This window comes from Equus caballus, chromosome 8 (assembly GCF_041296265.1).
Source record: "Equus caballus isolate H_3958 breed thoroughbred chromosome 8, TB-T2T, whole genome shotgun sequence".
Taxonomy (NCBI): domain Eukaryota; kingdom Metazoa; phylum Chordata; class Mammalia; order Perissodactyla; family Equidae; genus Equus; species Equus caballus.
Window position 1 is genome coordinate 22,199,472 of NC_091691.1, and position 18,302 is coordinate 22,217,773.

Below are 18,302 nucleotides of genomic sequence, written 5' to 3' on the forward strand. Positions count from 1 at the left end.
GGAGTTGCCTCATAGAGGGAGGGAGATTAGAAAGGGGCACAAAAGAACTTTCTAGGGTGATAGAAACACTATATTTTGACTGGGGGGTTGGTTACAGGAATAAATACATTTGTCAAAACTCATCTCACTGTACACTTAAGACATCGCATATAATTCTTTCTTAAAAATCATTTTAAAGACACATATCATTGACAGATTTTCCAGCATGAGATGGCTAATATGTTATCCAACTGAGTTGACATAACACAGGCCAAAACTTGGTATTTTCGTTAGCCTAGGCAGTCTATGATTTCCGTTTGGTTTTCTGAACTACTAAATATATCTCAGGGATACTCTTTATCACCTTTGGGGACATAAGGACTCTGGCAACCCCAAAATGGTAACCACTGGCCTATATTTATTTTCAGTCTGACCCTGTAGCATTATTGATGAAGTCTCTGGAAAATGTAAACACATTTCTGCTGAAGAAAAAGGAAAATAGTAGCAAAGGAAAATACAAAAAACCGTCCCATAATGTTACTGACGGTATCTTCTTCTAATTTTTGGTGACAAGCTTTTTCAGTAGGTAAAAAAGGCACTTCCAGTCACTCTCCCCCAGCTACACCTGACTCTATTTTAACAGCAGAACTTTCTATTTCTAGCCTTTACTTAATGACATAACACAAAGATAGATATTTTAGGTATGGACTAGATTAACATACAGCAACATGGATGAATCTCAAAAACGTGATATTGCATAAGAAAAGCACAATGCAGAATGATATGCCTAGCATGTACCATTTATGAAAAGTTAAGAACACACATGTAATACTATATATGTTATTCATGACACAGACATATATACACATATATAGATATTACATTTTATTACAGTATTATTTACATATTATATTCTTTATTGCATTATAAATATATATACTTTTTTTAATGAACTAGAGAGAAATATAGCAAACTCATGACAGTAGCTGCCTCTGGGGCAAAGGGAAGAGCAGGATCGAGGGTGGTGAATAAAGGGAAATTTTGCTTTAGTTTATATCATATTTTGAAGAAAAAAATGACTGGCAGTAAATACAACATGGGTGACTGCACATAATTTTTTTGTATTTTTCTGTATTCTCAAAATTAAAAAGGAGGCTCTTCCTTGACTAACTAAATATAAGGCAACATCATCATCAATTTGTCAGCATGGGCATAGAACAAAAAGGTTAGATTGCCTGCAGAGAACCAGGACAATAAACTCATCATGCGTGCATCATGCACATGCACACACATACGCACACACAGAGGCACACACGCACATACATAACAGTGTCTATAACATATATATAAGTACATATAAGGAAACATACAAAGTGATACTTGGCAGTGTTGCAGAGTTGATAAAAACATTGGTTCTAAGACAGATCACAAAAAAGAGATATGAATGGCCTTTAAACTTACTAAAAGATGCTCAGCTTCACTCATAAGAGAAATGAAAATTAAAATTCACTGAGATACCATTTCTCAACTATCAGGTTGGCGAGAACGGAAAGCTTGACAGCACTCAAGTGGCGAAGCTGTGGAAAGAGAGGCACCCTCACACACTGGTGGTGGGATTGCCAAATGATACAATCCTTGCAGAGGAGACCTGGGAAAAACTCTACTGTCTATGCATTTATCTCTGCCCCAGTTATCTCACTCCCAGGAATTCACCCTGCAGACAGACCTCCAAAAGCACAAAACATATGCAAAATGTTATCATATTCTCTACAGCATTATACAGCATTGTAAAATACTGACAACAACTAAATTCCATCTGTAAGGAACTGTAGAAAGTTACATGCTATACAGCTGACTAAAAAGATGAGAAAGATCACTAAAAGATTTCTGTACGTGAAAAAAGTAAATTACAAAGAAATATATTTAGTATTCTACTTCATGTGCAAAAAGAAACACAGAGGGATAAACTAGAAATGAATGGAAATGGTTACCCACAGGGATGGATGGAAATAGGGTACAAGGAGGGATAAGAATGAGATTTCTCAGAATAAAGCTTTTTATATAGTGTGATTTTAAAATCTTAATGTTTTACGTATTCAAAAAATAAAATTAAATCAACAAGGATCAAACAAGATGAATACATTAAAAAATGAATACAAATAGAAAAAAAAGAACCTAACTTTGCAGTCAGTTCATAACTACACAGAAAATTAATTCCAGTACCGATTATACACCCTTAGTGGGATATATTGTAAGAACAAAAAGACACCAAAGAAATCATGAACTTCACTTAACGGGTTTGTAATTAGAAATGACAGTGGTATAGTAATTCTGGAACTATTTTGTATTACAGGATTGGCCAAATGAGGTCATATACTGATGTTGCTGGGAACCAAGCTTCTCCCTACAGACTGGAAATACAAACACGGAATGGGAAAAGGCAAGAAAGGTGGGTTGAACTGGAACTATCAGTAAGAACATTGGTTTTAAACACACAAATATTTATTCCCAGCTCTGTCTACCATAAGGGCCTAGAAGCAATAAATACACCTAGCATCTAAGTCATGGTTTCTAAATACCATTCCCCACAAAAGAATCAAGGCTCCTGAGAGAAATGAGTGATTCCAGGCGTGGAGAAAAATCTATAAAAGTGGCCTGAAACATCTCATAGGGCCAGAAAGCAAGGATGTATTCAAAGATTGCTGGAGAAATGTCAACAAGATAGAGGAGCCATACTGGCCAAATCTGGGGCAACTTGAACATCAAAAAGAATAACGACACCAATAAATTACAATGCATTAGATTGAAAAAAAGGACCCACGAATCCACAGCGATACTCAAAAATAAAAAGGGAAGGGGGGGTTGGAGCATCCTTTATAGAAGAATGCCAACGAATAAATGTAGAAGAAATAACAGAATTAGAAAAAAAGTAATTTTTCAATTGCCAATATAATAATTTCTTCAGACAAAATTCATCAACGTATGCTAAAATATTAAATGAAAATGCGCTGGAGAAAAAGATATTCACCGATTCACAAACTATCATCTCACTGATCACTTATTAACTATAAAAGGAAAAAGGCACTTTTATGACAGAAAAATCTGGTAAGCACCTTAACCGAGTGATTAAACTGAATATCACCAAAAGATGGGCAAACAGATATTATGTCCTTCCTAACAGGAAATAATGGGCTGGATCTAACAACATCTCTGTGGTATCCTTGCCAAAAATGTTTACTCTGAATCTAAAAATGAGGAAAACACAGAGCCGGCCCAGTGGCATAGGGGTTAAGTTCATGCGATCCACTTCGGTGGTCCAGGGCATGTGGGTTCCAATCCCAGGCACAGACCTATGCACCACTCATCAAGCCATCCTGTGGCTGCATCCCACACACAAAACAGAGGAAGAATGGCACATACGTTAGCTCAGGGACAATCTTCCTCAAGCAAAAAGAGGAAGATTGGCAAGAGACGTTAGCTCAGGGCCAATCTTCCTGACCAAAAAAAAAAAAAAGAGGAAACCATCAGCAAATCCAGATTGGAGGACAACCTATGAAATAACTGGCCTAAATATCAATACTAAAAAGCCCAAACAGGAAAAAAAGGCAGGAGAGGAAGCTGTTCCAGAATAAAGGAGTCTAGAAACATAAAAATTAAATGCAATGAATGACCCTTGAGTAGGTCCTGAATCTAGTCCGGGGGTTTGGGGTTTTCAACTACTTCAAAGCTATTATTAAAATAATGAGGGAGAGCCTGGCCCCGTGACCGAGTGGTTAAGTTTGTACGCTGTACCTCGGTGGCCCAGGGTTCCGCCGGTTCAGATCCTGGGCATGGACGTGGCACCACTCATCAGGCCACGCTGAGGTGGCATCCCACATGCTACAACTAGAAGGACCACAACTAAAAAAATATGCAACTACATACTGGGGGGATTTGGGGAGAAAAAGCAGAAAAAATAAAATAAAATAATGAGGGACTTGAATATGGATGGTATATTAGATAATATTATTGAATCAATGTTAAAATTTATTGTATGTAATGATATTGCAGTTATACAGGAGAATGTCCTCGTTTATGGGACACACACACTGAAGTATTTAGACATAAAAAATAAATGTCCTCATATCTGCAACTTATTTTCAAAAGGTTCAGAGGAAAAAAAGTATATACATACACAAACACACACTCAGAAAGAGCAAATACGGCAAAATGTTCACAGGTGAAGGGAATGTAAATGCTCACCATATTCATCTTTCAACTTTTCTATGGGTCTGAAAGGTCTCAAAATAAAAAGCGGAGGAAAAAGAAAAAGAAACCCACGAGTTCTGTAGTCCTGGCTCTGCCAATTACTAGCTCTGAGACCGGCTTACTAACTTAACCTCTGTGCCTCAGCCTACTCACCCGTAAAATGAAGATCACAGCGGTGTTTATTCACAGCTGTTGGGAAAATTAAATAAAATGATACGTGTCGAGTGCTTAGCACAATGGCCTGGTGTGCACGTCAAGTCCTCAGTGACGTCTGCTATCATCATCATCACCATCATCGTACCGTTGTTGTTATATAACCTCCAGCCAAACTCTCGCAGCGCAAATGTCACACACCTTTAGGTCAGAAGTCTGTGCGGAGATGAGCCCTGACGACCCATACGGGCTTCCACCCACCGCTTGTGCTAAAACGGAAATAAAAGCCAACGACAGTGGCTCCTCGAGAAACTAACGCCAAAAAGGGATTTCCCAAGTCCCAAAGGAATGCTAAATAAACCCTCAAGAACACATTTTATTTACTTCTTTATTTAAAAGTAATAATAATAAAAGCAAATTCATAAAGCAGTTCAGTTCTAGCTCCTGGAATGATCTAGAGGATGGAGAACAGGAATGGAAGAGAAAGTCAGTTACTAGAAAAACTCTCTCCCATCTGCCCGAAGAGACACGTAACAGGCTGTTGGGACATACTGTTCAAAAAAATTTAGAACAAACTAAAAATGTCCAACAACAGGAGACTAGATCAAAGGCAGTATGCTCACACCGTTCAAACATTACATAGCCATGAAAATTAACAATTAGATCTACATGTGCCAGCATAGAAGTCAAAAATTTTAAAGGTAGCTGCAGAAATAATATCTATATTATAAAGCCATTTATGCAAATTTTAAAAACACATAAAACAACTTTATCTTGCCCATGCATAGTACAAATGCAGTACAAGTATAAAAATATGTTCAGGAAGGATACATGCCAACCTCTTGATGGTGGTTTCCTCTGGGGAAAGAGGGAGGGGAATGGGACTGCCAGGGGAACAAACGGGACCACAACTGCCTTAGTGACATTTTATTTCTTGAAAAAGAAAAGTGATCTGAAGAAACTCTTCAAGTATTTTTCTCATTAAGAAATCAACAGAAGGGAGAGGAGAAACGCAGGGAACCAGGTCAGGACGAGTGGAGCCAGGAGCAAGCAGCAGATGGCTTAGGCACTTGTTAAGCCCTCATAATCTGCTCCAACTCACCCCTGGGGGGCTCTCAGAAGAGGAGAAGCGCCCACCGCCACGCCCCTCAGCTGAATTCCCAGGCTCCCGCTCTCACGCCCTGAACCCCGAAAGCAGGCTTGAATCCTTTCTGATCTGTGGGCCAGGCCTCACCACAGGGCAGAAGGCCAGCCTTCAAACTCTCGACGAGAAGAGCAAGCCGTCCAATGTGGTTTCACCCTTTCCTACCTGCAAAACACTTGCAGGATTCTCTCACTTCCAACTTACCTAACGGAAAGTGTGAAGTCTCCAGGGTTACTCTTACTGGGCCTTGCCAAAAAACTGCCATCAACTCCTCTTGTCAACAGTAGGTTTTCTGCCTCCACGCCAGTAATGTTCGGGTGAAACCATCTTGAGAGAGAGGGAGCAATGAAAAACAAATGATTGTTAGCACCACTTTCCATACCATCATAGCTAAAATGCCCATGAGTGACTAGTAAAAATACAAATCCAGACCTCCCCTGCCCTTCCCCCTCTTCTCCTTGGTCACCTCCCGCTCCGTGCCTTCCTCTTGGGGAGGGTCTGGGATCCTGCTAGCACAATAGGTGGGGCTCGCGGCACAGGTGGTGGGACTGGGGCTGGCGGTATGGATATTAAACCAGTGCACTTGGTGGGGTCAGGCCCAAAAAGAGAGCCCACATGGTTAGGAGATCGAGCACGCGGAGTGGGACTGAGCAAATAAGTAGGTAAGTAAATAAATAAGTAGGCCACTTAATAAATAAGTGATCACCCTGAGGACAATGGGAGCCAGGTTTCCCACTGGTGGAGAGGGAGGTACAAACATGGAGAGGGAAAAGCCAGAATCAATCCTGGGGTGTCAGACTGAAATTGGAGGTATCCATGCAAACTCTAGATTTTAATATGCACACGGACATAGACATATAGAGAAATAAATGCGGATGTATGTTTCTGTGTATGTGTGTGTAAGTATACATGCACACACACATTCACATTTGCTCACTCTCTCTTCTGAAACAGCCTGGAAGCAATGACACCCCAGGAGCAGTCAGCATACCCATCACCCATCTTGGTTTCTAAATACTGTTCTCCAAAAAAAGGAACTGAGCTCCTTGGACAAACAGTCGATTCCAGGGCGGGGGCAGTAAGAGCAAGATGAGCTTGGAACATCTTACTGTGCCACAGTACGAAAGAGCGCTAATGAGGGCATGTCACAAGGATCCAGGAGCCAGCTTGAAGGCCTCTTACTGGCCAAATTAGGGACAATTTGTACCTCAAAATAAACAGTGATAGTAATGGATTATAACCCATTGAATAAAATAGGAAATCAAGAGTCCATACAGATACTAATTTTTAAAAACTAAGGTTCCTCAAGGGGCCAGCCCCAGGGGCCAAGTGGTTTAAGCTCCACATGCTCCACCTCGGTGGTCCAGGTTTGTGGGTTCAGATCCCGGGTGCAGAACTACTCCACTCATCAGCCATGCTGTGGAGGTATCCCTAATAAAAAAAATAGAGGAAGACTGGCATAGATGTTAGCTTAGGGCTAATCTTCCTCAAGTGAAAAAAGAGGAGGACTGGGAACAGATGTCAGCTCAGGACAAATCTTCCTCACACACATACAAAAAAAATTAAAGTTCCTCAAAACATTAAAGACGGAATTGTCATATGATCCAGAAATTCCACTTCTGAGTACATACCCAAAAAAACTGAAAGTAGGGACTCAAATAGATATGAGCACACCCATGTTCATAGCAGCATTTTCACAATAGCCAAAAAAGGTGGAAGCAACCCAAGTGTCCATCAAAGATAAATGGATAAGCAAAATATGATTATATAAATCAATGGAATATTATTCATCCTTAAAAAGGAAGTGAATTCTGACATATGCTACACTGTGGATGAATTTTGAAGACATTATGCTAAGTGAAACAAGCCAGTCACAAAAGGTCAAATACTGTATGGTTCTACTTACGTGAGGTACCTAGGGTAGTCAAATTTATAGAGACAGAAAACAGAACAGTGGGTGCCAGGGCCTGGGGGAGGGGCAATGGGGCGTTACTGATTAATGAGGACAGAGTTTCAGTTGGGAAGGTGAAGATGTTCTGGAGATGGATCGCGGTGACAGTTGCACAAAAACGTGAATGTACTTAATGCCACAGAATTATACACTTAAAAACTGTTAAAATGATAAGTTTTATATTATATATATTTAGCCACAATAAATAAAATACATGGGGAGAAAGGGAAAGCTCTTTGTAGTAGAATCACAAAGAATCACATATAATAAATACAGAAGGAATAACAGAACTCAAAAATGCCCATTTGGCAACCACCATATTAATAGTTCAGGCAAGAATCATCAACGGATGGTGACAGAGGAAAACTGGACTGTTGGTGATGAACACGACGCAGTCTATACAGAAACTGAAATACAGACACGTATACCTGAAATTTACATGTTATAAGCCAACATCATGACCTCAATAAAATAATTTAAAAAAAGACTCACCAATGGATGCTAAAACTAGTGGGTGAACATTTCAGGAGCGACAGGATGTTTACAGCAACTCAGAGTACCTCCCCACAAGATGCTCATTAATTACTTGTTAACTAACAAGTAAAAAATACCGACGAACTTCACAGTGAAGAATCTGAAGATACTATCTTAACCAGCTGATAAAAGTCAACATGACCAGTTATGGGTTAAACTGACATCATGTGCCTTCTGACATCGTGCACTGAGAAGAAGAATGTCATTTCTGTGACATTCCTGCCAAAAATGCATTACCTAATCTAATTACGAGGAACATCAGACAAACTCAAAATGAGTGACATTCAACAAACTAACTGACATGTACTCTTCAAAAATGTCAAAACCATGAAGGGGGGGGGGGGATCAAAGAACTTTCCAGATTATAGGCCAGTAACAGTAACAAGACACAAGTAATACAATACACGATTCTTTCTGGACCGTATCAGGAACCAGAGGGAAAGGAGGCAAAGGGGAAAAGAAGGGTTTTTCTTGTTGTTTGTTCTGTCTTTTGCTATAAAGGACATTACAGAAACAATTTGAAAGAGGGCTAGGAATTTGATGATAGTACTGTTATAGTGTAAATTTCCTGATTTCGATGAGCGTACTGTGATAATGTGTGTGGTTGTCCTTGTTTTTAGTAAATACAGACTGAAGTATTTTGGAATAATAAGACATCATTGCCTGCAACTTACTCTCACATGGTTTAGAATAAAATTATATATACAGTGTGTGTATGTGTATACATATAGAGAGAGAGAGAAAGAGAAGGCAAATGTGGTACAATGTTAATGGGTACATCTGGATGAAAAGTAAACAGATGCTCTTTGTACTATTCTTGCAACATTTGTGTAAATTTGAAATTATTTCAAAATAAAAAGTTTTGGAAAACATACAAAGTCCACTGTGGATGGCATTTGCTTCATCCTCTCTAGTTTCCAGCAACATTTCCCTCATGGATTCCAAAAGTCACCAAGATTTGTGGTAAGAATAATAATTTCCAAAGTCAAATTATCCTGGACCTTACTAGGCTAATTCAACGCTCCAGGGAACAGAAGTAAATGTTAAATGTAGAGCTCTGGTACTGACAATCAAATGAACTTTTAAAAGACTTCTCGACAAATATTGGCCCAATTAAAGAGCTTTACCACAGTGAAGGAGAGAGAGATGCCAGGATGAAGAGCTGTCACAAACTGCATTAAGGACCTGGTGAGCCGTACAAAGTTATGGTCAGGGCTCTGATCACACAGACCTAGTTGCACATCCGGGCTCTACCACTTACTAGCTCTGTGACCTGGGCAAGTTCTTTCCATCTCAGATTCCTCAAGATGGAAATGATAATTCTTAGGTTCATTTTAAGAATAAACTGAGGGCCGGCCCGGTGGTGCAGCGGTTAAGTGCACATGTTCCACTTTGGCAGCCCGGGGTTCGCTGGTTCGGATCCCGGGTGTAGACATGGCACCGCTTGACAAGCCATGCTGTGGTAGGCAAAAATGGGCATGGATGTTAGCTCAGGGCCAGTCTTCCTCAGCAAAAAGAGGAGGATTGGCAGATGTTAGCTCAGGGCTAATCTTCCTCAAAAAAAAAAAAGAAAGAAAGAAAGTAGACTAGTGTTTGCTCAGAAAGGGGGGATAGCTAATGGGTAAGAGGTTTCCTTTTCGAGGTGATAAAAATGTCTGAAAATTGTAGTGATTGTTGCAGTATGTGAATATACTAAAAACCATTGAACTGTATACTTTAAATGGGTGAATTATATCTCATTAAAGGTATTTTAAAAAATGAAGAAACTGAGACAATAGAAGAGAAGGCTTACTAAATTCAGTCATTCAACAAACACCTGCGGAGCAACTATGACAGACAAGGTATCTAGGCACTGAGGACATAGCAGCTAAGAGAAGGTCCCTGCCCTCAAGAAGCTTTCTTTATAATAGAGGAGATAGAAAATAACAAAAGAAAATAAATAAAATGTCAGATGGTAATAAATGCTACAAAGAGGACTAAGGCAGGGTGAGGGGAATACAAGCGTGGGGAGAGAGAGGCGGATGCTATTCACACAGGGAGGCTGGGGAGGGCCTTCCTGGTAAGGCAGCATTGGATCAGACCCGGGTGAAGCGAGGCAGCAACATGCAGATATACAGCCATGCCTCACTTAACCACGGGGATACTTTCTGAGAAATGTGTCATTAGGCGATTTCGTCGTTGTGTAAACATCGCAGAGTGCACTTACACAAACCTAGATGGTACAGCCTACTACACACCTAGGCTACGTGGTACTGATCTTATGGGACCGCCGTCAAATATGCAGTCTGTCTTTGACTGAGGCATCATTATGCAGTACATGCCCTATATAGGAGAGGAACACAGCAGGCACAAGGAGGAATAAGATCAAGGGCACAGGTGTGGACCATATTTGACATGCTCAAAAACACAAGAAGCCAGTGTGGTTAGAGCTGAACTGGTAGAGGACGGAGGAGTAGGAGATGAGACCAGCGAGGCAACGACAAGTCAGATGATGGAGGGCCTCAGAGGACACTGGAAAAACTTAGCCTTTATTTTTTGTAAAATGGGAAAGCACTGGAGGGTTTTAGATAGAGGAACAACACAATCTGATTTATATTTAAAAATCATCTTTCAAGCTACTGTGCAAGGATAGAAGCACACAGGTCAGTTAAGAAAGGTACTGTGCTAACCCAGGCAAAACATGATGGTGCCAAGGACCGAGGTGGCAGCAGAAGGAGTCATGACAAATAGTCCAACTAGGAGTGTTTTAACGGTAGCCAAGAGGATTTCCTAACAGATTACATATGGGATGAGAAAGAAAGAAAGGAGTAAGAACACTCCTAGGTTTGGGGCCTAGCCAACTGGAAAGTTGGAGGTACCATGGACAGAGATGCAAAAAGGGTGGAGACAGGAAAAACAAGTGTTAGATTTAGCACGTGTTAAATTTGAGATGCTTTATCATCCGAGTTCCTGGTACATATTAACCACTAAATGTTAGATATTATTATTGAAAATGATAATAATAAATGTAGGATTGTTCTGACAGGAAATAAGCAGAAAAAAACAAGAATCTAGATGCAGTATTAACATTCCTGTTGTGTACATTAACTGAAATTTATTTTATTTTTAACTTTTCCTACAGCATCTTACTAGAATTTTACAGGAAATCTCAACAGCATTCTGATTGTCCTAGAGAAAAATCACAAGGCTCAGATCAAAAGGAAAAAATATTAGTCTGCTTTTTATTCCCTCTGAGAGCCTGTCAGAAGATCCAAAGACAACTTTGCCCAGGGAAAACTCAACCTCACTTTATTTGGTACCTATCAATCCAGCATCCAATACTTTTGCATTCAGTATGATTATTTAAACTACTCATTTCCTTTTAAATCTTGTCCACAGCTTGTTTGATCTATGGTTCCCATCTGAGTCCCGAGAGCCCTAGGGAATCAAAAAGCAGTAATAGAGGGTTTCCCATTATTTATAACTTGTCAAAAAGTATAATGAAATACTACATTAACCCTCAATTTGTCTATCTACATAAGCTAATTAAAATGTTAAATTTTTTTGCTTTTGGCTTCAAGACAATTATGTTACTTGGTGTGGTGGTCTGAAGCTGAGTGGCATATATTCCTTATATGAAGAAACAAAAATGGGAAAACTAATTATTATATAATAAATACAGGCTTAGAACAAATTTTTTCAGAATATATGTTTATGGTTTAAAAAAAAAAAGGAGAGAGGGGCCAGCCCCACGGCCTAGTGGTTGAGTTCAGGCGCTCTGCCTCAGCAGCCTGGGTTTTGGTTCCTGGACGCTGACCTACACCACTCATTGGCAGCCATGCTGTGGTGGTGACCCACATACAAAACAGAGGAAGACTGGCACGAATGTTAACTCAGGGCAAATCTTCCTTAGCAAACAAAAAAAGAGAGAAAGACTCTCCAGGGGTGAAAAGGCTGGGAATCACTGGCATGTGGTGGCAAAGCCTTATGGGTAGGAGCATGGACTCTGGAGCAGATTGCTTTGGGTTACATCTGAGCTCTGTGGGACCGTGAGTTAGTTATTTAACCACTCTGTCAACTCATCTATAAAAGAAGAATAGTAAGAACAGTATGTCATAGGGTTGTTGAGCAGATAAAATGAGTTAATATTTACAAAGTGTCTAGAACAGTGCCTGGACTTCACAGTAGCCAAGAACAAGGGTGACTGCCTAAATCCACGTCTCCCCACATATCCTTCAAAAACAATACAGAATAACACAAAACAAATAACAAACAAAACTACATGAAAACCACACCCTCAACATATGTAGAAGATGGAAAATGTCCAAACTTCCAAATTACCTGTAAGTTAAAAAAGAAAACACACCAAATCTCAATGAGGGGTCTGTCATCCTCCTACTGCAAGCCTTTGTGCCAAGTTTTTCTGAGAAAAACTACACGCAGAGAGATCTAGTGGCAAAGGAGCTGGTGGAAGGCCTAAAATTGCTCGACAACCACCGGCAGAAAAAGAAAATCGACCCTAAGTGTGAAAATACTGAAAACATTCCCTGGTAGGTCAGAGCCCTGTTTATAGGGAAGGAGCATGACCCAGGGGCAGCGTTAAAATGCATGGTCTCTGGGAAAGAAAAAGGCCAAAAAACACAGAGGCTCCATCTGGCAATCAGGTGACAAAAAGGAAGGGAAGAAGGGAGCAATTTAGGGTACTCCCAAAAAAAAAAAGAAATGAGAGGACAAATAAACTCCCCCCACCATAAACATACATACACAAATCCACTAAAAATCCTGGACTTTTCTATACTGAAAGAAGAAGACGCCGTTGAATTAGGAATCTGTAAAACATTTAAGATCCACAAAATGAATAGGAAAAAAAGTAAATTTATATATGGATACTACAAAAAAAAAAACAACAAGAGTCACACATCTCAGCTGGTGAAAATTACCCCCAGATAAACAACCACGGAGCCAAAGAAAGCTATTAGACAACACTCCAATCTGAATGAAATATACTTGAACAAGCATTTTGGGATACAAAAAAAACCACTCTGAATAAGAAATTTAAAAGTTAACAGAAATGGACAAAAAAGCAGGAAGAAATGAAAAAGGAGTTGATTGAACTCAGGAGAAGAAAGAAAAAAACCAAAATCATATGAGAAATGAAGACTGAACTACAAGGTGCCCAAGGAAGACAGGCTCAAAAGAAAATGTAATAAATGGCATTGAAGAAAGGCAGGAAAACTGCCAAGAAAATAAAAATATTATGAAGAAAGAAGTAAAAAGGATCTGAGAGAAAGTGGTTAACATCAAAGACAGGCAAAAAAGAAAAAACATACATATAACTCACAAATCAGAAAAACAAAACAATGGAACAGAACTAATATTTAAAACTAAATTGAAAAAACAAATAAAATAAGATGCGAATCTATATACTGAACAGGCCAACCAGGTACTTGGGAAAATGAAGACAGGACAACCACCCAGACACATGTTCTAACGAAACTATTAGACTTCAAAGACAAAGGGAAAAAAAAATTCTCAAGGCCTCCAGGAAAAACAATTAAATAACTTACTAGAGGAAAAAAACTTAGATTAGCATCAGACTTTTCAAAGGCAACATACTAAGCAAGTTGACAAATGGACTAGTATTTTTAAAAACTCAATCAAAGAAAGTATAAACCAAGAATTTTATACGCAGCCAAGTTATCCTTCAACTACCAAAGCCATAAAAAGCAGGTTTCGACACAAGAACTAAGGGGAGGCTGCACTTCCCAGTCTTCCCTACGGATCCACTAGACGGTAAGCTTCATCTAACTGAACGATAAGAAATATCCACCAAATAACTGACAGTGAGTATTTAGGGATATATAAACGTACGTGTAAGACTAAAACAAAGATGGCAATGAGGGTAGAAAACTAATGTACAACAGTTATATATGGTGACAAAGTAGAAATATTGCAACTAGAAAGTGGGAAAAGGGCAAGGAAAATAGAAAAAACTCACTGCTGTATAGGAAATAGGCAAAAGATGGTGTTAAAGGATAATGAAAAAATCTGATGAGCCAGATAATACAAGTTAAATAAGAAAACAGAGGACTAAGGACAACCCAAAAGGTGTACAACAAAAATACAAACCTTCCTAAATACCCCCCAAAAACTGTTCTCAACAAAAAAGTACAGAATATACATCTTGTGAGGAACAATGCAAAGAAAACACAATACATGTAATTATAAAACAGTGCGATAGAGTTGATACCAAACTCACCAGTCATAACAATAAATATGAATGTTTGTTATCTACTAAAAGAAATCGGTCACCCATAGTGAAGATAGAACACTTATAAACATTTATGTACCAAACAGCACAGCAACCCTTTTATGAAGGAAAAACTACAGGAGGTTCAAGGAAACATAGATAGAAACACTAATAATAAAAGACTTCAATACACCACATTCAATAGCAGAGAGATCAAATGGACAAAAAAACAGGTGAGGAGATAGAAAATCTAAACAACGGAATAGGGGAAATCTTAGGAGCATATATTGAACTCCACACTTTGATAAGAGAAAATATACATTTTTCTCAAGTGTCCAGAGCATCTACATAAAAACTGATGATATATATTAGGTCACAAAGAAGACAATAACTTCCATAAAGTAGAAATATTACATAATACAATACTATAACGCAATAAAACTGAACATCACTAACAAGATCAAAAAACAGAAAGGCCCTTCCACCTGGAAATTTTAAAAACTTCCATTAAACAACTCTTGGGTAAAAGGGGAAACACACACTTAAATTACACAATTTGTAAGAAATAATGGCCATGAAAACACTACACATCAGTATCTCTGGGATATGTCTAATGGAGTCATCAGAGGAAAATTCACTACACCAAACACTAACGTTAATTAAAAATATGGAAGATTAAAAACAAAGTCCCAGCTCAAAAACGAACTAGAAAAAGGACAAAGGAGCACAAGAAAGGAAATATACTTTATAAAGATAAAAGCAAAAATCAAAGAAAAAATAGTAGACCCAATTAATAAATAAAAATCCTTCTTTCTCTAATTAACAGAATAGACAAACTATTAGTTAATATTGGGGGAAAAAACTAGAGAAATCACAAATACACAAAATAAGATATGACCGGGGGAAATAACCACTGAAACAGAAGAAATTTCAAAAGAATAAGAGACCATTTTGCAGACTGCTGTGCAAATAAGAAAATCTAGGTGAAACGGATAATTTTCCAGGGAAATACAGACTACCAAAATTGACTCATGAGAAAGAAAACTTAGGCAAATCAGTTTCAATAGAAAAATAGAGAAAGAAGTTTAAAAACTATTCCACGGAAAAGCACAGGGCCCAGATGGTTTTAAAATGGAATTCTACCAAACTTTCAAAGACTAGATAATCCTAATGCTCTATAAATTATTCCAGAGAATCAAAAAGAAAGGAAACCTTACTACTTCCTTTCATGAAGCAAATAGAACACTTCTACCAGACAAACACAGCGACTTCCATGATATGGAAGGGAGACACACTGTTCCTAATTCTAATAAGATTCTAATTATTTTAAACTCAGAAGGATGGTTATATTGTATTTCAAAAATATCCTTAAACCCACAATTACTGGGTTAACGAAGTGAACGAAAACAATTTTTGTCTCCCGTCCGTGGAAGGTGAAGTGTTGCTCTCTCTCAACGTCTGACTTCACCCATCGTTAGTCTTCATTAAATGAAACACTGCAGGCTCACAACTGCTTCATTTTTAAACACCAGTCATGCAGCCTGGGCCCCACGATCTGTCTGCAGACCTGTTCCCTTACTGTCACCACTGTCATCTCTTCTTTCTGTTTTAAAAGTAGGTTCTAAAAGAATTTCTCAGGTTTGTCCTCCTCCTCACCACTGTGATGGCAGCCTCAAGTGCACTACGTGCTGCTTCTATCAAGATCTTTTTATCGGTTACCCTGTTTTTTGTTCCCGTTTCATCTTGCCTTATCTCAGCCAGCTACTTCAGGCTGCTCTAATTTTTTATAGAGTCAATGTCCTTTTGGATCTTTTGAGAAGACAAATATAAACTTTCTAAAATCTTTTTAATTCATTTATTTTAATAGCACAGATGGGTACAAGAGTCAAAGAAAAAGCCCAAGCTTCCCTAGACTTCCAGTTGCACTCGTCAGAATCAACTACAGTTAGTTTCTTAACCTTTAAGAAATGTCTCATGCCATCAGTATTAAAAGGATCTTTTCGGACACCATGTCTTCTCAGACAAGAGAAACAGAAAGAATAAACAAATGAGACTTCATCAGACTAAAGAGCTTCTTCAAGGCAAGGGAAAACAGGATTGAAACAAAAAAACAACCCACTAACTGGGAAAAAATATTTGCAAGTAATACATCCGACAAAGGTTTAATATCCATAATATATAAAGAACTCACACAACTCAACAACAAAAAATTAAACAACCCGATCAAAACATGGGCAGGAGACATGAACAGACATTTCTCCAAAGGAGATATACAGATGGCCAATAGGCACATGAAAAGATGCTCATCATCGCTGATCATCAGGGAAATGCAAATCAAAACTACACTAAGATATCACCTTACACCCATTAGAATGACAAAAATAACTAAAACAAATAGTAACAAATGTTGGAGAGCTTGTGGAGAAAAAGGAACCCTCATACACTGCTGGTGGGAATGCAAACTGGTGCAGCCACTATGGAAAACAGTATGGAGATTCCTCAAAAAATTAAAAATAGAACTACCATATGATCCAGCTATCCCACTACTGGGTATCTATCCAAAGAGCTTGAAGTCAGCAATTCCAAAAGTCCCATGCACCCCAATGTTCACTGCAGCATAATTTACAATAGCCAAGATGTGGAAGCAACCTAAGTGCTCATCAACAGATGAGTGGATAAAAAAGATGTGGTGTACATATACAGTGGAATACTACTCAGCCGTAAAAAAGAACAAAATCGTCCCATTTGCAACAACATGGATGGACCTCGAGGGAATTATGTTAAGTGAAATAAGCCAGATAGAGAAGGACAATCTCTGTATGACTCCACTCATATGAGGAATTTAAACATGTGGACAAAGAGAACAGATTAGTGGCTACCAGGGGAAAGGGGGGGTGGGGAGTGGGCACAAAGGGTGAAGGGGTGCACCTACAACACGACTGACAGACAACAATGTACAAGTGAAATTTCACAAGATTGTAACCTATCATTAACTCAATAAAAAATTTTTAAAAAAAAGAAATGTCTCATGCATATACAGACATCTACTTACCTACATGTGCATGTGTGCAAACACACTACTCCTTCCCTGCCTGCCTGTGTGAAATACACACACAGAATTCTCCTGATCTACACCCCAATTTTTTCAATTACTACGGTGTGAAGATCTTTCTATATCAGTACATTCTTTTTAGTGGTTATACAATATTCCACTGTAAGAATGTACAATCCATAATTTGATCCCTATTATAGGACATTTATATTATTCCTAGGTTTTATTTACAAATATTGCAGCAGAATACATCCTTTACAATCATCTTTACACATTTTTCCAAGTATATCTATACACTAAATTTTCAAAAATACAATTGCTGGGGCCAGCCCCCATTGCACAGTGGTTAAGTTCAGCGCCTTCTGCTTTGGCAGCCCAGGTTTGCAGGTTCAGGTCCCAGATGTGGACCTACACCACTCATCAGTTGTGCTGTGGCAGCATCCTACATACAAAATAGAGGAAGACTGGCACAGATGTTAGCTCAGAGCTAATCTTCCTCAAGCAAAAAACAAGGAAGATTGGCAACAGATGTTAGCTTAGAGCTAATCTTCCTCAGCAAAAAAAGAAAGAAAGAAAGAAAATTGCTTCGTCAAGAGATTTTTAACTCCGACGACTTTCCCAAACTGTACTCAAAAGAAGGCATCAGTTTTAACTCCCATAAATTGAGTGTGAAAAGCCCTTGTTTCCTTTCACTTTTGCCAACACTACATATGTTACCAAACTTTTTCATCCTGGTCTATCTGATTTACGGAAAATGGTACCTAGTTTGCATTTCTATGTGAGACTGAGCATTTTTTCATGTTTTCAGACCACTTTTTTTCCTTCTCTGTGAGTTAACAGTTTGCCATTGTTCATTTTCTATTGGAATTTTTTTTATTGATTTATAGGGAGCTCCTGTATAACCAGAAAATGATTCTTTATTATATATGTGGCAAATATTTGTCTTGGCTTTTTTCCCTTTTTACTCTGCGGTATTTTTTTCCCCACAGAAGTTCAGCTTGGCACGGTTACA

General features: G+C 38.7%; 1 protein-coding gene across 2 annotated transcripts in view; it reads right to left on the bottom strand.

The window, feature by feature from the left end:
* The window catches only part of PTPN11 (protein tyrosine phosphatase non-receptor type 11), an 86,623-nt gene that overhangs the window by 56,974 nt on the left and 11,347 nt on the right, over positions 1 to 18,302 (bottom strand). For both annotated transcript variants that reach the window (XM_023647128.2, XM_070275464.1), the window contains exon 2: positions 5,729 to 5,851. In XM_023647128.2, coding sequence (XP_023502896.1) covers positions 5,729 to 5,851 — 123 coding nt within the window. The remainder of the gene's footprint in view (positions 1 to 5,728; positions 5,852 to 18,302) is intronic.